Source organism: Acinonyx jubatus, chromosome B1 (genome assembly GCF_027475565.1).
Source record: "Acinonyx jubatus isolate Ajub_Pintada_27869175 chromosome B1, VMU_Ajub_asm_v1.0, whole genome shotgun sequence".
Taxonomy (NCBI): domain Eukaryota; kingdom Metazoa; phylum Chordata; class Mammalia; order Carnivora; family Felidae; genus Acinonyx; species Acinonyx jubatus.
The window spans coordinates 23,530,880-23,551,670 of record NC_069382.1 but is presented as its reverse complement, the minus strand read 5'-3'; the positions used below and the strand labels follow the sequence as shown (position 1 = coordinate 23,551,670).

The window sequence follows — 20,791 nt, the reverse complement described above, 5'->3', positions numbered from 1 at the left end:
CGGAGCCTGCTTGGGATTCTCTCTCTCTCTCTCTCTCTCTCTCTCTCTCTCTCTCTCTCTCTCTCAAAAATAAATAAATAAACACTAAAAAAAGATGCTGAATATATATAAATATATTTAAAAATATATCTGTGGTTCAGTATAATGCCTTTTAATAAAATTTCTAACATTCTATGTCTTAGAATTATTAAATGAATGCCCAACGCGTTAAAATACGGCAACCCAAAATAATGGGTAAGAATGAAGATCTTTTTCAGTTAATAAAATCTGTTTATTATTTTTAAGAAATGAATTTTATTAATTTGAAATATAGTATATTAAGCAAAAGGAAGATAACATACACGGTTTAGAGTATCAGTGCCTTAAGGATAAATTTCAAATTTCTTCGCCTTCCAACCCTGAATGTGTAAAGCCTAAGCTGCATTCCAAATCAATGTTTCTCTGCTCCTTGATGTGTTTATCCTCCAAATATTTTTTGCTTACTCATCTCCCTAAAATATCTTTTAAAACTATATCCACTCAAACATTGAGCTAATATTTAAAACAGTTTTGGTATGTACAATTTAATATTTACAGGGGACAAACTATCTGACACTACCTATTGTATATATATTTTAAATGTATTTCGTGGAATGCTCCAATTTTATAGAACTGTACACTGAACTCATCTAAATGATAGAACACATCTGCCATATAACCTAAATCATCAGTAAAACTAGTTTTACTTTCTATCAGAAAAATGTTTGATGTGTCATTTCAAATATATCAATATTGTCTCATCATAACTAACCTATTTTTGATATAACTGTAAAGAGAGAGAGGTTTTTTGCCATGAGTTAATGCATACACTACCCTTTCAACGGTTCTTAACTAGCCACCGACACTTTCCAGTCTCTATGTTTTTTACATTTATTTATCGGCTCTATCTATCTGTCTATCTATCAGCTATCAACTTCAAACTTGTACTTCATGTGCAATGTATCCTTAAACTCCTTCATTGTTGTTTAACCAGTCACTTCTCCCCTACTTTAAATTTCTTATGTAATCAACAATGTTTTTAAAAATGTAAAAAAAAAAAAGATTGATGACAGTCTTTACCTTTTGTAAAATAAGAAAAAAAAAGTGGTAGATGGTAGAGAAGTAAGAAAAAGAGAAGTAGCAACTACAGCATCATTCTCAGGCAGATGAAATTGAGGAAAGAGTGTACTGGAAACTTGAGAGTCTGGAAACAGATATCCATGTCTTGGTACCTCCTGCAGGGTCTTGGAACACCCTTAGTCTATGCCTGCCTGGGTTTGAGGCCGTTGACTTATAGTATTCCTCTTATCAAACCGAGCTGTCCTATTTACTGTTTTTTAAACAATGGTTTTTAAAAATTATTTTCTTGCTCATAAAAATTATGCAATTTGAATTTCAAGTCCCAATCATTCTTTAAATCCCAGATGAAATTCTTTCATATGGAGGCATATGAGCTCAATCTATGGATACTTATCTAGTGTGCAAGACCCAAATTCAAGTGAAAAGAAAATACTGTCCCTAAGATTTTTCCAAAACTCAGTTCCCAGGCCTGACTTCTAAGGACAAAGCACTGAAGAAAAAAGAAATATTCTGTAAACTAAGAAAAACAATATAATCAAGCAACAACCCATTCATAAGAAACGTAAGGCAGATCATTTTGTCGCTCAAGTACAGACAGGATCATAATAAACCCATAAAGCTCTGAAAATTCAAAACTAGATCTTCTGTTCTCTTTAATTCTTTTTAGTGAATGCAAGCAAGACCTACTTTGTATCTTTATAAGTTAATATGACTACTATTTCTTATGCTATCTATGGCAATTCTAGGATCTAATTCACCATATGTGTTTATATTGGTTAAAAACTTGTGGAACAAATACAGAATATTAGGAGTAATATGGTTACCTATTCCATTTATCTAACGTGACAGAGCAACATCCTTTTGAGTGGTTTTAACGTATATTTTTGGAATACACAAACCATTCGTTCTCTCAATAAAATATTCACTGAGATGTGTGTATTTTTTGTATGCACATATACTAATAAAAAGTTTAAAATTTCACTGGACATTTAATCTACCAGGCGCAGCTGGAGGAAGTGGTCAAAACACATGGTTGTTGCTTTCATGGTATTCACACCTTGTATATTTTGTCCTTTGAAATTCAAATAAAGTGTTACATATTCCCCACTGCCGAATCCATTACATCTGAGACACTTGAGAGAAAAGAAAAAATACCTTGCCAAAAATTCATTGACCATACTATTTGAGTAGCTAATAGCCAGGACAGTGGTTTTCAACTCACACACATGACATGGCCATTGAATCAATGTAGTGGGTTGCAACAAATATACATTTACATATTAATAATTTATATCACTATTTAATAATTATAATATATAACTCTACTAATTTTATTTAATTAATTAAAATTATAATTAATATTAATGTATTAATTAATTCAGTTGAAGTTAAAATAGAATGGCCTTCCTAGAATATATTAATTAGGAAAAAAATCAGAGTGTATCTCATGCTACAATGTAAAATATCCTTCTTCCTGTGGCTTATATTCAAAGAAGTTTGTAAAACACTGAGCTAATGTATGTGTTGCTAATATATTCTCTGTAGTCTGCTCCCAGAACTTTGGACATTTTCAGAGAATCCCTCACTTCATCATGATTGCAATGATCCTGCATACCAATAGTGCACCCACACACTCAGGTAGATATACAAATTTGGGGTAATGAAGTAATCTACTAGCTGGAGAATAATTTCTTTTAGCTCCATTGTATGCAATGATACGGATGTGTGATTAAAATTCCATTCACTAGACAGTGGCATTCGCTATAACAAGGGTCTGTTTTTTATCTCATGCAAGAAAAATTCTTAAAAGGCCTAAGTACCTATTTAAAGACAAAATGCATAGCAAGGATTTTAGAAAAAAAAATAATCCTTTGTAGAAAGTATGGAATGTTTCAGAGAACAGTAATAATAATAATAGAATTCTGAAGAAATCTCCTTCACCTTCTTTCTGACAAGACTTTGCTTGTTCCACTCCCTGATGTAGAGGTTCCATAGCAGTTAAGGGCATGGGTTATAAGTATCTGGCAGACCCAGATTTGATCTGTGCCCCCAACTTTTTGTGATACTCAGTTAAGTTATATAACTTCTTTGAGCTGCATGCTTTTTCTCATCTGTAAAATGAATGTAATAATGTCTCCTTCATTTGAACTGCTGTTGGAATCGGATAAGAATGCATACCAGGCCCTTCACATAGCAGTTAGCTTATGGAAGAGACTTAATAATTGGTAGCAGGAGCTATTCAAGATGAATAGCTTAATTATTTGTTCTCCTTCAGGCAGGTAATTCCTAACACTGACTCATATTGTTATATCAGACTATTGTGAGGCATTAAAAGATGTGTAATACTTACTAGCACCTTAATTTTACTCTATGTTTAATATAACCCTGCTCCAGGTTCTCTGCAACAGATTGTAAAAAAGATAAAAATTTGATACGGTAATAACAGCAACCTTAGCTAACAGGTGTTTCTCTTTTGTTCTAGGTTTGCTATTTCATTATCTCACATATTTTCTTGGAAAGTAGTAAAGGTAGGGCTGTGTGTGTGTGCATGTGTGTGTGTGTGTGTGTTGGTGAAGAGAAACTACAGGTAACTTGTTTACATATTTGTTTGAAAAGGCAGCTGATTAAATATGAAGCAATGGGAGAATCTTTATTTCTCTGTAAGGCTTCTGCGGTGTTTTAGAGACCATACGAGTGAGAGGACAATCACCATCTTTAGAAAAAAAAAAACAAAAACCACACAGTAAGTAGAACTCTTTTGGGGTTTCCCTATAGTTGTGTTTTGTTTGTTTTGTTGTTTTGCTTTTTAGTCCAAGGAATATTACCCCTGCACAGCTAATTTCACCTACATTTATATATTCAGCACTTTCACACTGTCTCCTGGTTCTCCTGGTTTAATGAAGGTTTCCTATCATGGTATTATTATTTTTTCTCTCATCCCTAAGAAAGGTCCACTCTCCACTATGCTCAAAGCATCCCCATACTTTCTTCTATGCGTCCAAACTAGCACTCCACACACATAAATAGAAACATGGGTTTCCTGGAGAATATGTTAAAAGGATTAATTTGGACAGTCTGATGAATTGTTAAAAGCAGTGAATCAAGATAGGAAGACTGGGATTCTAGTCAGAGTATTAAGACTTAAGTTGCAAAATTTAAGGCAGCTGGATTGCCATTTGCAAATAAAGACAGTAGCCCCTCCTGGATAGCAGTATGAATTAAGTAAGGTAATATGAGCAAAAACACTTTGTAAAGTGCAAATTTAATGTTCAGGATTGTTTATTAAAAAAATTGCTATCTCATGAACAAAAAAAGATTATCCCAGGAATAAAATACTTTGATATTTGGATACCTTTTCATGAAATTCAATCAATACATTAAATTTAAAAATAAAACTCCTATTAATAGGTATATTCAAATGTGCTAAAACCTATTTCTGACTAGAGTATAATCAAACTAATAATGGAAGGATAAATTTTCAATCTTCATGTTACTTGGCCTATCAGAAACAATTCTCTATCAACCTGGAAACACTTTCTTCTTTCTGCTTCTAGGATACCACGCTCTTTTGGTTTTCCTCCCACTTCAAGCTACTTTCCTTGTTAATTCGTGTTTGATTCTTACACTTCTTCCAAGCTATTCAAATTTGGATACTCAAGGATTCATTCAATAAACTTCCTTATGTTTTCTATTTTACACCCACTTACTTGATATTCTTGTCTAATCTCATGTATTGAGATCAGATAGATATATAGATAGACAGACAGACAATGTCTCTAATTTATATCTCTAGCCTGCACCTCTAACATGAAATCTAGACTCATGGATCTACCTGTTTAACCTGAAATCCATGTCTTTCTAATAGGCAAATTAACAGTTTCAAAAATGTGCTCACAATCTTCCCTGATTCCCTACTTTCCCCCAACTGGTTAATAGCAAATACTCAGAACAAAAAAAAACATATCATATTAGATCATCCCTTATTCTCACATCCTATTTATAGTGTTCCAGCAAATCCTTAAACTCTACTTTCAAAATACAGTCTTTGATGATAATACATATCACATAGTAAGGACTGAATGAGCTACAAAGTGCAAAGCATTTAATATAATGTTTGAATTTCATCAAAAATAATAATATTCCTTGGGTTGGATACTATTAGTTTAATAATAAAAATATTAGGGTCTACTATGAACTTTATTTTACCTATGATAAAAATAAGGCACAGAGAAGTCAAATAAGGTAATTTAGTCACAACTGCTAATCAACAGAGCCAGAATTTGAAACCAGGAATTTGATTCTAGAACGGTAGTATAAGCTGAATGTTAGCTGTTATTATTAAAAATCATTGTCTAAATGACCAGAAGAATGATTTTAAATATAATAGAAATAATAAGATTTCAAGAAAATGGCCAGAATATATCCATACCAAAAGAACAGCTTTTTTACATACACACAGATGCCAATGAGAAAAGCAATTGGAGAAGGCACTCCTGTGTGTAATAGGAACCATAATATGATTGACAACAAATCTGTAATGCTAATATAAAAAGGAATATTAAGAAATGTTCCTAAGCACTACAAGGTACCTTTTTGAAAAAAAATCAAAAGAGAAGCCATGTTCTTAGATAGGATAACTCAAAACTATAAAGATGTCAATTTCCCACAAATTAACCATAATTAAGTTCTCAACAGGAATTTTTATGAAACTTGACAGCTGATTATTAAGTTCATTTGGAACAGAAAATGCACAATAGGCAAAAACTTTTGAAAAAGAGCAATAAAAAAGAACTGCTCTCACAGTTATAAAAAAAATGTTTCTTAAAGTTTGATTTTAGTCAAGTATGTCAATAGAACAGAACTGACAGACCAGAAATAAATCTATGTTTAAGAATGCAGTGTATAAGAAAAGTCATATTTTCAGATCAGCGATGGAAAATAGACTACATTCTAGTATTAGGGGCTATGGCCATGGTTAGGGGGAGAGAAAGAAGGGTAGGAAGGAGGGAGGGAAGGAAAGATCTTACCTAATACTACTATACATCAAAATACAAAAGTTATCAACAACTTCTCTCCTTCACTACTTAACAAGTTAAACTACAGTTATTTTTTTAATCATTTTTTTTTCTTGGAAAAGCCAACAATTTATTGATGTAAGCATATGCCATAAACTTGAAAAAGGGGAAGCCAGGAGAATAAAAAGATTATTTCATAGCAGCTTGTAACAGCTATCCCTCTCCAACTTTCGTCTATATCCCCAGAAGAAAAGAAGGAGTGTTAATATATTTCAGAGAAGTCTAACCTAAATAAACCGGTGTGGATAGAAGAAAAGAGGGTGGTAATGTAGATGGTACTAAAAAAGTCTACCCAGAATTTATATACCACTGGAAGAATTCTGCAGAGCCAGAAAGGACCACTAAGACCCATGGAATTAAAATAGTCCACCTATGGTTGGCCTGTGATTTAGTAGAACCTCAGGCAGGGAAAGCAGTCCCCAACTATCTTCCCCTTCCCACCGACTATCTCACTGGGGAAACAAAGTAACTAGACCGTGATTCCCTGTTTCAAATTGTGACTCGTTGGAGATCACTCAAACTAGGTCAGGCAAGTGCTTTAAGTTTTAGAATTATAAATGTTTAATTTTAGTAAAACCATAGCTCAAAGACAATAAAAATAACCTAATATGATTTACAAGGAGACTATGGATCTATGGAAAAGTCTGAGAATCAGAACAACCTCCTCCCTTATACATAAAAGAAAAGAATTAGAGAGAGCAAGGGCAAAATTCATATGGAGGAAAATCAACCAATGACATGGAAGAAAAACTGTAGATGATGAGGAAAAATAAAGAGTTTAAAAGTAATTCGAGAAACGGTGATAGCTGTGGACGACAAAGATGATCCAACATAAGAATGGTTGCTTTCTCTGCAGTGAAGACCTGAACAAATAAAAATGAAATATACTGAGTGATACGAGAGACAACATTTCCCTCAAATAAAATGGCAAAAATGTATTGGCAGAATGTATTCAGGCAGAACATTCATGTCATCAGCAGGAGAAACATCCATACTAGGCTGCCTTCAGACTTTTTCTGGCAATACTCAGTGGTGGAGTTTAATAGAGCAATTAGTTAACAGGAGAAGAAGGGATGAACCATTAATAATATTCCCAGAAGAGATAAAGACAATAGTCAGGCACCTTCAGCATGAAATATTTCAAAGATTAACAAACAAAACTCATTAGCAATGAAATATAAGTAAGGAGGGAATGATTAGAATAATGAACTCAGTCATGAAGACGCCGTAACAAAAGGAGTTGGTGGTTAATACTGCAGCCATCTATCTGTAGAATTAAGACCAATGTGCCAACACAATTAAAGTTGCAGAACAGAATGTAAATATTATGAACTGTGACAAAGTTAAAATAATATAATTATCAAAAAAAATGAAAATGAAGAGGGGTAAGGACAAATTGGAGAGGAGCTAATCACCTCAGATGGCACGGCAGGGAGTTAATGAACACTGTCTGAGATTAAAACGTGGAGCTAATGCATTCAGCTTCTTAATGATATTCATAGTCTTTTATTCTTAACCATAAAGACAATTTTTTAAAGATACTCTTGTGAAGAAATATTTAAGCTTAGCAATTCTTTCCCATTTATTTCATATTTTTCTTCTATTAAAGCATGTATATATTAATTATAAATAGCATGTTCATGCCTCTATATTTACCCTTTTATTGGTGCAGATGTGTATTTATATAATTTGGTAATGTTTATCATATGTTAATAGCTTTTTTTCTGAGTGTAAAGATTTCGGAATGATATGTGTTTTTAACTTGAAGATGTTATAGTAAAATAATAAACACTCATACACTTACATGTAAAATGATAATGATAAAAATGATAATAATAAAATGGTTACAGAAGTCTGAAGATTTCTATTTGTATGAATGTGTTTGTAGAGAGGAGGTTTACCAAGGTACCCGAAAGATACAGGGTCAGGAGATCACCATGTTGTGTAAACAGGAAAGAGGTTTTCTGTATTTGCCTGGCCCCATTGCTTTCTGTCTGAACTCTATAAAGAATGACTGAACACACAAGGCCAAAAACTGTCACCAAGAACTGAGCATCAAGGTTTTGAAGCCAAGTGAAAAGACTGTACATGAAGGGGAGAGCATAGCCTTACTCCCAGCCCGTCTAAAACAGAGGTCCCAAGGGCTCAAATTTTAACTTTGCTTTGCTGTAGAATTACTGGAATTGGAATTATCTGGTAGCAGTTTCCCCAGCACAGTTATCAGTCCATCATGAAGGATGCTGGGATAGGGGTCAATGGTAAGGTACCGCTTAATTAAGGATCCTTGAACAGGAAAAAAAAAAATTAAGATAACTGTTCAGTGACTATTAGATGAGGCAAGGTAACACAAAAAGTTCCAGAGAATTGAATGATGCAAAATTTTGGGGCAATCATCCCTGAAATGCAGGTAATTTAATCACCTTAGTTCTCTGGACTTATAAAACCTTGGGAAATATGCTCTACTTATATTTTTTTTGAAAGAACCTGGTGATTATTTGCCCTAATTTCCTGAAAGTTAAAAGATTCTGACCTAATGTTAAATCACGTGCATTGAAGTTTGACTCAAAATCGTACTATCATTGTTATCATTTATGGTAAGGTAACCTCAAAACCCATATCCTTTGTACTTTGCCTATCTGAAAAACTACATATGTAACTTCACAAATGTTAGGTAAGTACTTACTCCCTGAAAATAATGTTGCTAATTCTGAAATATGCAGTGAATTCTAATATATCTCAAACACAGAATGTAATGTGTTTTTCTATGTACTGATAATGATGAACCACTCAAAAAAGGCTGATTTTTTTAAAAGCATGAAGAAGAGAGTAAACTGTGATTTATAACAGTAAACTTCAAATATCTATACTGGTGAGAGAAGGAGACAAATTAACTTAGAGTAGAAACAGCCCATGGTTTACTATTTTAGGAGACTAGATGTGTGTGTCTGTGGGCAACTGAGTTTTTTTGACTGATAGAAATCTGTGTAATAGTATGTGATTAAACACCTCCATACGTAGGAAGTTACTTTAAATAAGAAAATTCTTTATTTCAGAGTGGCATACTAATCAACTATAAAGAAAGGGACCCACTGCCATTAATGCAGGAAAATACACACACAAACAGGTGCAAATCAAAACTGCAGGGAAAAAATTCATACAAGTAAAATTGATACATATAATAGAGTATAGTGTATTTTTCTCATATTAATTGAATCCTTATAAGTACCTTTTGAATTTAATAGATTTCCTTAACTTATACCTACAGGGACTTTGATATATTATCAGAAAAACACTCAAATACACAAAAGTGTGTGCAAATCCTGAAATGTATAATAGGGTTTATAAAGATCTCATTCTTACTAGTATTACTGGAATTTGTGCATTCTTTCTTAACCGAAGAAGTATTTTGATACATTGCTATGAAACTCACTGAATTAATGAGAAAACTCAGGCTCAGAGAAACTGGCTGGCTTTTTAAAACAGTAAGTGGGCTTTATGGCAGAGAACAAAGCACTGCCTACGTTCATGGGCAAGAGAATCCTAACGTGGGAACTGCTGATGAAAGATATATATTTTCTCTTCATTTTAAATATTTATTTTTATGGTGCACGTGTAGAGAAATGTTCAAAGAGGAAATGAGTCTCTATTTTTTCTGCCAACACCAGGCCTCCTGTCTGTTGACGGCCCAAGCTCCTACCTGTGTGTGCTGTGCTGGCTTTTGCCTTCACTGGAAGATGGAGAAGAGGGGGCACAGGAGGACAAACAACATGTCTGGGATGTGAAAGGGAGCACAGAGGTTTCAATCAGCACAGTGAGATTTGGAAAGGCTTATGAACTTGAGGTTGCAAACTTCCCCAGGGATAAAGGTCAGGAAGCCTGACTGCCATCACCTCCCATTTTGAAGCTATCACACCAGTGGACCCTTTCTTATTTGGTCCACTGAGGGAGTAAACACAGATCGAGTTTCCCAGGAGAATCCTGGTGCACAGCTGTTGTTATACTCTCAAAAATGTTTCAACTGGGAAGATAAATACTATGACCTGCCTATTGGCAAAGGGCTTAACAATCCTTCTGTTAAGTTGGATTCCGGGGCAGCCACTCTGAATTGATCTAAATGGCTTCAAGGATCAATCTTTGCTGTCCCTGGACTTATCAATGGGATCATTTTCAAAGAAGTTCCTGCCTATGATTATTCTCACCTTTCTGTGTTCAGTAATTCCTTGGTTTCCATGGATAAGCTTTCATTTCTTCAAATACTAAGTTGTTGAATAGTACCGAACACAAGAAAAAAAACAGTAAATAACTGTGAGTGGTGGTGACTTCCAGTAGGAGGGAAGGTGCTAACTTGGGTGTGCCCACTATTTTTTTCAGAGTTCATAAAAAAAAATAAGAAAACAAAGACACAACTTGTATCTTTTAAATTTAAGCAGTTTTTATAGTAAGGTCAGGTGTTCATACATGTGTCTATGGTATTATTCACCTGCCCCAAATCCAGCAGGTAAGGTGATCTCAGTGATAAATTTCTAGTACCAAGAATAGCAGTCAATACGGTGCATGTGTGAAGCTCTGAAGGTTTGTATATAATAATAAAATAAAAAAGTTAATATAATTCACCTAATTGGAAGTTTTATGAAAAATAATCCTCTGTTCTGTTTTCACTATGAGATTTAAAGGAAAAAAATAACTTTGAAGGAAATGACCAAATTATGGCTTACTATGAAAACCCTTTGCTATTATATTACATTGGTAATATTTAAAGATGATTCTAGTCTAAAATAGACTTTCATATTTATGAAGTAAGGTTAATAATCTTTCCACATTTTATATAATAACAAGCTTTCCGTTTTTTCCTGTCTTACTGGATTTTCACACTTACACATATATGCCTAATAGTTTCTAGTTATATTTTTTGGTATCCAATAATACTTTCTGAAAAGTAACACACAAAAGCCAAAATGTATAACGGCTAAACTATAATCTTGATTTTTAGCATGCTGGTAAGTGATAAAATACTCGTAAGGCACACATACACACACCCACACATTTGAAAGGATAAATATTCGTGTTTGTTTTAAATACTGTTCATCCAGAAATAACTTTAATTTCTATAGTAAAACTTTTCCTCATCTTTTTTTTTAGAAAATGCACGTTCATTTGAGCTGAAAAGATCTATAATATATTGAAATAAAGTCATTTATTCAAGTCAGTGTTTCCTGCAAAAATTACCCATGATGTATCAAGTGCCCCTTTTGAAATTACCATGATGTTGTATTTTTAACTTCTATTGAAAATAGAGGCAAATTTATAGACTAACAAAAGCAACACTGCAGTTTAATTCAAAAATGGTTCTCTAATTTGTCTGTTTCAAACTAACCTTCTCCACTGGTTTTTCAATTGTTTCCTTGTTTTCATTTCTTCAAATAAATCTTTAACTTCAGGACACTAAATACATACTGAAGAGATAAGGGGGTTCTGGCCTCCTATTTCAAGCTAAAACATAACCTCTAAATTATCTTTTACATTAAGCCAAAGCCAATGTCACATACCTTTCGGGAATGAATTTCTTTCACATACAATGGAAGTAGAAACTCAGATATACCTTCAAGTCGGATTCCCTTCTTGGTGACTCTCAGATTTCCCATACCATCCTACAAGCAACGAAATATAGTTCACTTTTAGGTTCATTAGAGAATGAATAACTGGCCATAATTTTCTTAGGGCTAAATTGAGAAAACAGTAAGCTCAAATCAGTGATGATTTAAGGAAAATGAGAGACTGAATCTACTTAATGAATGATTGCAGCAGTCTGCATGCATATAGAGGGCTCTGTGTAAAATGAAAAGACCTCGTATCTTTTCATAGCTCTATCAGAGACTAGGATTTATCTATGAATAAACCCTTTATTTTCTTCATGCATTAGCCAGTTTAACTCTTTTTGGGGGTACAAAGATACTTGCCACCTGATTATTGGAAACAAATTTTGTTTGCAGAGAGTTCTAATAATATTTTTACATTACAGTTATACACATATTTCTACAATATTCAAATAGTCACATCTGTGGAATGATTTCAACAAGTACTTAATAATTGGCTAGTATAAGTAAGCATGATGTTTCTGTATTCAAATTAAGTTTATATCCTCTCCTTTAGAAAACAACACTCTATAAGGAGGATAAAACAAGTATATAAATAACACTTATGAGACAGAATAACATGAATTTAAAAAGTAAGAACACAGTACCATGGGAATTAAGGAAAGATTTCAAATTTGATAAGAGAATAGACAATTTCTCATGGAAGAGACAAACTATGAGAAGGACCTTAAGAATATGGAGTTCCGACAGAAGATGTCCGTAGAGGGAGAAACAGAATGAACATCCTGTAATATTAAGAAACAGCATGACATCCAATCTGGCTCATATATGTACTTTATAATACTGTAAGAGAATACGGTAAGAGAAAACAACTGGAGTTATGTTTTGAAGCCAGAGAAAGGAAAGCCTTGAATGCAAAGGTAAGAAGTCTGTACTTAGGTCAAACTCCAGAAGAAAAAACATAAAAGTTCTTGAACAGCTCAAGGGCTTGGAATTATCAGAGTTTTAAGCTTTAAGATTAATCTGGTAGAGGCACTATGTGGGGCTAACTGGCAGAGAATCAGTAATAAGGCACAACTCGGTAATAAGTGCAAAAAATATGGTGGAAGAAAAGCCTATGAGACTGGGTGACTAATTTTATCTGAAAATACTGAAAACAGGGACCTTTATGACTAATCCCAGGTTTCGTGACTATGACTAAATAAGGAAATGTGATTTTTTAAAGTGGAATAACGAATTTTGTAGGCTCAATGACAAACATGATTGTAGCTTTGGACTTTCTAACTTTGAGGTATCATCGAAAATTCAGATATTTATCCATCAACTAGCACATCTGTAAAAAGTGGGTTGCAGAGTGACAATCGCTTAAGGCATGTCTGAATCTACTATGATGGATGAGCAAGTGTTCTCTGGGGAAGGTATCTATAAAACCAAGGAGAAACTCTTAGATAATGACTAGGTCTATGGGTGGGAAAGGACTATTTCATACATGAAATAAGGGTATGATCAGTATAAGAAGAAAGCCAAGAAATTATCATGGCCCCAGTCTCTGCCACCTGCCCCTACATCCCACCACCAAAGAAAGCCAATGATGTAGTAAAGCAAGGAATAGAATTTTGAGTAAGAATTAAAGCCCTTTTTTAAAGTCTCACAAGGAAAATAACTACTGAGAAAGGGAGAGAGATTTTGAGGTGGTCGAGCCTAAATCCTCTAATGGAAGGACAGAGTCATCAATTCTGGTTGAAATAAACTTGGGATGGGATGAAGGAATTCATTTATTGAGACTCAAACCTAAAACTGACCCTGGAAATGTCTAATAGGGAATTGACTAATTTTTTTTTTTAAGAGAATTTCAAGTTTCACTGAAGACTTATTCAGATGAGAAAGTTGATCTACTTTTGTTGGGATGGCACACCCCAGGTTCTCCGAGACAGTGCTGGCTTATCCCACTTTTATAGTGTCCTCTTTCACTTTAAAAAGTGAAAAGTGTTTCTGATTTAGACATCAACTACATCGTCACCTGTTTACTGGCTGTAATTAGTATCATTTTGCAACATCACAGCTATCGACGAACAGAAACTGGCAAAATTAACAGGGAAAGAGACTCAAAAAGGAGGATTTGCTAACAGGAATGGCAAAAGTCCTAGGTATGGGGTTTGCCAAAGTACCACAAAATGATGCCCCTCCACTCCCTGACCATCATTTTTCTCATTGGGCGGAGACAAGTAAAGTCAGTACAGCAATATTGGACAGTAAAAAGAGCACAGGGTCAAGGAATGACAGCTGATGACCCATTAATGATTAAATTCAGCAGGAGTCAAGAAATATGAGAAATGTTAAGACGGGTTTATCATCAGAAAATGGAACTTTGAATTTTGAGATCTTGAAGGTTGACAAAAATTTCAGACAGCATGAAACCTAAAGAACATCTGAGCGGGGGTAGCAGAAGCAGAGTGGAGATCGAACTTTCTGTAATTCAGAAAGAACATTCAAAATGACACGTGGCTTTAAAATATTATTTTGTCCCTGAGTGATTTTCTTAACTAAATCTCACACAGTGACTGTCCACATATATTTTCAAATGTCTGCCGGAAGGAAGTGTTCTAAATGTTCCCCATGAAGTTGCTATGGAAACATCTAGTGCAACGTTTAGTCAAACTCAGAACAACAGAAATAAATTCTATCATAAACATAATTCCCAATTCATGCTAATCTTAAAAAAATGTTTTAATAAGATAACCATCTTAAATAAAGTAACTGGACATCCAGTTAACTGGGATATTATTGGTGCCATATGCATCTTTAATTGTGGAAAGCTTTGAATCTTAAGCTCAATGTTTTCTTCTTATATTTTCTATATGATATGTAACTTGAGTCATATATATATATCTCACTTAAATTAGATGAAATAGATACCCCCTGTATAAATGTAGGATTCTTATGGTAGAACTGTGTTTTGAATCTAACTTCACTCAAGCATGTCCATTTGTCCCTCTTTTTATTTCTCCTGTTTTGTATTTAAAAAAATGAATATTCAAGTTCTTCCATATTATCTACATGTGGTTATAAAATATATAAGAATTCATAACATATATACAGTATGTAATCACCCTGGTCCTCACAGGCATGTGCCAAGTCTATTAATAATTTATAAGATGGGGAATCCTGGGAAGATGGTGGCACAGGAGGACGCTGGACTCACCACACGTCCTGCTGATCACTTAGATTCCACTACAGCTGCCTAAATAACCCAGAAAACCGCCAGAGGATTAGCAGAACGGAGTCTCTGGAGCCAAGTGCAGATGAGAGGCCCAGGAAGAGGGTAGGAAGGGCCTCGAGGTGGTGCATTCTCCACGGACTGGCGGGAGGGAGCCGGGGCAGAGGGGCGGCCCTCTGGCCAAGCAGATCCCCCGAGTCTGACTGGCAAAAGCAGAGGGGCCGGGCTGAGTGTGTTCCTACAGCAAGCAGGACTTGACATCTGGAAGGCTGTAAGCTAACAGCTCTGCTCGGAGAACGGGAGGGCTGGAGGACAACGGGAGGGAGAGTTGTTGAGCCCCCGACAACAGAGCACAGCTTGGTGGGGAACAAAGGCGTTCGCCAGCTCCATCTCCCTCGCCCATCCCCCAGCCAAAATCCCAAAGGGAACCAGTTCCTGCCAGGGAACTTGCTTGCAGTGCACAAACACCCAACGCTGTGATTCAGCAGATCCATCCCTCCAGCAGGTCTGACTCCCTCCCGGATCCATCCCTCCAGCAGGTCTGACTCCCTCCTGGTGCCGCAGGGCCCCTCCCAAAGCAGATCTCCAAAGGAAAAGTGAGCTGAGCCTGCCCCACCCCTCCACTGTGCACCTTGCCGATCCACCCCAGCTAATACGCCAGATCCCCAGCACCACAAGCCTGGCAGTGTGCAAGTAGCCCAGACAGGCCACGCCACCCCACAGTGAATCCCACCCCTAAGGGAGGGGAAGAGAAGGCACACACCAGTCTGACTGTGGCCCCAGCAGTGGGCTGGGGGCAGACATCAGGTCTGACTGCGGCCCCGCCCACCAACCCAAGTTATTCAAGACAGCACAGGGGTAGTGCCCGCAGTCCCGCACCACTCCAGGGACTATCCAGAATGACCAAACAGAAGAATTCCCCACAAAAGAATCTCCAGGAAATAACAACAGCTAATGAACTGATCAAAAAGAATCTAAATGACATAACAGAAAGTGACTTTAGAATAATGGTCATAAAATTAATCGCTGGGCTTGAAAACAGTATAAAGGACAGCAGAGAATCTATTGCTACAGAGACCAAGGGACTAAGGAACAGACAGGAGGAGCTAAAAAATGCTATCAATGAGTTGCAAAATAAAATGGAGACAACTACGGCTCGGATTGAAGAGGCAGAGGAGAGAATAGGTGAAATAGAAGATAAAATTATGGAAAAAGAAGAAGCTGAGAAAAAGAGAGATAAAAAAATCCAGGAGTATGAGCGGAAAATTAGAGAAGTAATGCACTAAAGAGAAATAATATACGCATAATGGGTATTCCAGAGAAGGAAGAGAGAGGGAAAGGTGCTAAAGGTGTACTTGAAGAAATCATAGCTGAGAACTTCCCAGATCGGGGGAAGGAAAAAGGCATTGAAATCCAAGAGGCACAGAGAACTCCCTTCAGACGTAACTTGAATCGATCTTCTGCACGACATATCATAGTGAAACTGGCAAAATACAAGGATAAAGAGAAAATTCTGAAAGCAGCTAGAGATAAACGTGCTCTAACATACAAAGGGAGACTTATAAGACTCGTGACTGATCTCTCTACTGAAACTTGGCAGGCCAGAAAGGAATGGCAGATCTTCAATGTGATGAACAGAAAAAATATGCAGCCGAGAATCCTTTATCCAGCAAGTCTGTCATTTAGAATAGAAGGAGAGATAAAGGTCTTCCCAAACAAACAAAAGCTGAAGGAATTCGTCACCACTAAACCAGCCCTACAAGAGATCCTATGGGGGATCCTGTGAGACAAAGTACCAGAGACATCGCTACAAGCATAAAACATACAGACATCACAATGACTCTAAACCCATATCTTTCTATAATAACACTGAATGTAAATGGATTAAATGCTCCAACCAAAAGACATAGGGTATCAGAATGGATAAAAAACCAAGACCCATCTATTTGCTGTCTACAAGAGACTCATTTGAGACCTGAGGACACCTTCAGATTGAGAGTGAGGGGATGGAGAACTATTTATCATGCCACTGGAAGTCAAAAGAAAGCGGGAGTAGCCATACTTATATCAGACAAACTAGACTTTAAATTAAAGGCTGTAACAAGAGATGAAGAAGGGCATTATATAATAATCACAGGGTCTATCCATCAGGAAGAACTAACAATTATAAATGTCTATGCGCCAAATACGGGAGCCCCCAAATATATAAAACACTTACTCACAAACATAAGCAACCTTATTCTTATGAATGTGGTAATTGCAGGGAACTTTAACACTCCACTTACAGAAATGGATAGATCATCTAGACACACGGTCAATAAAGAAACAAGGGCCCTTAATGATACATCGGATCAGATGGACTTGACAGATATATTTAGAACTCTGCATCCCAAAGCAACAGAATATACATTCTTCTCAAGTGCACATGGAACATTCTCCAAGATAGATGACATACTGGGTCACAAAACAGCCCTTCATAAGTATACAGAATTGAAATCATACCATGCATACTTTCAGACCACAATGCGATGAAGCTTGAAATCAACCACAGAAAAAAGTCTGGAAAACCTCCAAAAGGATGGAGGTTAAAGAACACACTACTAAAGAATGAATGGGTCAACCAGGAAATTAGAGAAGAAATTAAAAAATATATGGAAACAAACAAAAATGAAAATACAACAATCCAAACGCTTTGGGATGCAGTGAAGGCAGTCCTGAGAGGAAAATACATTGCAATCCAGGCCTATCTCAAGAAACAAGACAAATCCCAAATACAAAATCTAACAGCACACCTAAAGGAAATAGAAGCAGAACAGCAAAGACAGCTGAAATCCAGCAGAAGAAGAGAAATAATAAAGATCAGAGCAGAAATAAACAATATAGAATCTAAGAAAACTGTAGAGCTGATCAACGAAACCAAGAGTTGGTTTTTTGAAAACATAAACAAAATTGACAAACCTCTAGCCAGGCTTCTCAAAAAGAAAAGGGAGATGACCGAAAAAGATAAAATCATGAATGAAAATGGAATTATTACAACCAATCCCTCATAGATACAAGCAATTATCAGGGAATACTATGAAAAATTATATGCCAACAAACTGGACAACCTGGAAGAAATGGACAAATTCCTAAACACCCACACGCTTCCAAAACTCAATCAGGAGGAAATAGAAAGCTTGAACAGACCCATAACCAGCGAAGAAATTGAATCAGTCATCAAAAATCTCCCAACAAATAAGAGTCCAGGACTAGATGGCTTCCCAGGGGAGTTCTACCAGAAGTCCAAAGCAGAGATAGTACCTATCCTTCTCAAGCTATTCCAAAAAATAGAAAGGGAAGGAAAACTTCCAGACTCATTCTATGAAGCCAGTATTACTTTGATTCCTAAACCAGACAGAGGCCCAGTAAAAAAAGAGAACTATAGGCCAATATCCCTGATGAATATGGATTCAAAAATTCTCAATAAGATACTAGCAAATCGAATTCAACAGCATATAAAAAGAATTATTCACCATGATCAAGTGTGACTCATTCCTGGGATGCAGGGCTGGTTCAACATTCACACATCAATCAATGTGATACATCACATTAATAAAAGAAAAGATAAGAACCATATGATCCTGTCAATCGATGCAGAAAAGGCCTTTGACAAAATTCAGCACCCTTTCTTAATAAAAACCCTCGAGAACGTCGTGATAGAAGGAACATACTTAAAGATCATAAAACCCATTTATGAAAAGCCGACAGCTAACATCATCCTCAATGGGGAAAAACTGAGAGCTTTTTCCCTGAGATCAGGAACACGACAGAGATGCCCACTCTCACCGCTGTGGTTTAACATAGTGTTGGAAGTTCTAGCATCAGCAATCAGACAACAAAAGGAAATCAAAGGCATCAAAATTGGCAAAGATGAAGGTAAGCTTTCACTTTTTGCAGATGACATGATATTATACATGGAAAATCCGATAGACTCCACCAAAAGTCTGCTAGAATTGATACATGAATTCAGCAAAGTTGCAGGATACAAAATCAATGTACAGAAATCAGTTGCATTCTTATACACTAACAATGAAGCAACAGAAAGACAAATAAAGAAACTGATCCCATTCACAATTGCACCAAGAAGCATAAAATACCTAGGAATAAATCTAACCAAAGTTGTAAAAGATCTGTATGCTGAAAACTATAGAAAGCTTATGAAGGAAATTGAAGAAGATAGAAAGAAATGGAAAAACATTCCGTGCTCATGGATTGGAAGAATAAATATTGTCAAAATGTCAATACTACCCAAAGCTATCTACACATTCAATGCAATCCCAATCAAAATTGCACCAGCATTCTTCTCGAAACTAAAACAAGCAATCCTAAAATTCATATGGAACCACAAAAGGCCCCGAATAGCCAAAGTAATTTTGAAGAAGAAGACCAAAGCAGAAGTCATCACAATCCCAGACTCTAGCCTCTACTACAAAGCTGTCATCATCAAGACAGCATGGTATTGGCACAAAAAACAGACACATAGACCAATGGAATAGAATAGAAACCCCAAAACTAGACCCACAAATGTATGGCCAACTCATCTTTGACAAAGCAGGAAAGAACATCCAGTGGAAAAAAGACAGTCTCTTTAACAAATGGTGCTGGGAGAACTGGACAGCAACATGCAGAAGGTTGAAACTAGACCACTTTCTCACACCATTCACAAAAATAAACTCAAAATGGATAAAGGACCTGAATGTGAGACAGGAAACCATCAAAACCCTAGAGGAGAAAGCAGGAAAAGACCTCTCTGACCTCAGCCACAGCAATTTCTTACTTGACACATCCCCAAAGGCAGGGGAATTAAAAGCAAAAATGAACTACTGGGACCTTATGAAGATAAAAAGCTTCTTCACAGCAAAGGAAACAACCAACAAAACTAAAAGTCAACCAACGGAATGGGAAAAGATATTTGCAAATGACATATCGGATAAAGGGCTAGTAGCCAAAATCTATAAAGAGCTCACCAAACTCCACACCCAAAAAACAAATAATCCAGTGAAGAAATGGGCAGAAAACATGAATAGACACTTCTCTAAAGAAGACATCTGGATGGCCAACAGGCACATGAAAAGATGCTCAACGTCGCTCCTCATCAGGGAAATACAAATCAAAACCACACACAGATATCACCTCACGCCAGTCAGAGTGGCCAAAATGAACAAATCAGGAGACTATAGATGCTAGCGAGGATGTGGAGAAACGGGAATCCTCTTGAACTGTTGGTGGGAATGCAAACTGGTGCAGCCCCTCTGGAAAACAGTGTGGAGGTTCCTCAAAAAATTAAAAATAGACCTACCCTATGACCCAGCAGTAGCACTGCTAGGAATTTACCCAAGGGATACAGGAGTACTGATGCATAGGGGCACTTGTACCCCAATGTTTATAGCAGCACTCTCGACAATAGGCAAATTATGGAAAGAACCTAAATGTCCATCAACTGATGAATGGATAAAGAAATTGTGGTTTATATACACAATGGAGTACTACGGGGCAATGAGAAAGAATGAAATATGGCCCTTTGTAGCAACATGGATGGAACTGGAGAGTGTGATGCTAAGTGAAATAAGCCATACAGAGAAAGACAGATACCATATGGTTTCACTCTTATGTGGATCCTGAGAAACTTAACAGAAACCCATGGGGGAGGGGAAGAAAAAAAAAAAAAGAGGTTAGATTGGAAGAGAGCCAAAGCATAAGAGACTTTTAAACTGAGAACAAACTGAAGGTTGTTGGGGGGTGGGAGGGAGGGGAGGGTGGGTGATGGG

The 20,791-nt window shown here is 36.2% G+C and overlaps 1 protein-coding gene across 4 annotated transcripts in view; it reads right to left on the bottom strand.

Annotated features, from left to right (window-relative positions):
• The window catches only part of SGCZ (sarcoglycan zeta), a 749,844-nt gene that overhangs the window by 200,426 nt on the left and 528,627 nt on the right, over positions 1-20,791 (bottom strand). For all 4 annotated transcript variants that reach the window (XM_027077262.2, XM_053216358.1, XM_027077264.2 and 1 more), the window contains exon 3: positions 11,720-11,821. In XM_027077262.2, the coding sequence (XP_026933063.1) occupies positions 11,720-11,821 (102 nt within the window). The remainder of the gene's footprint in view (positions 1-11,719; positions 11,822-20,791) is intronic.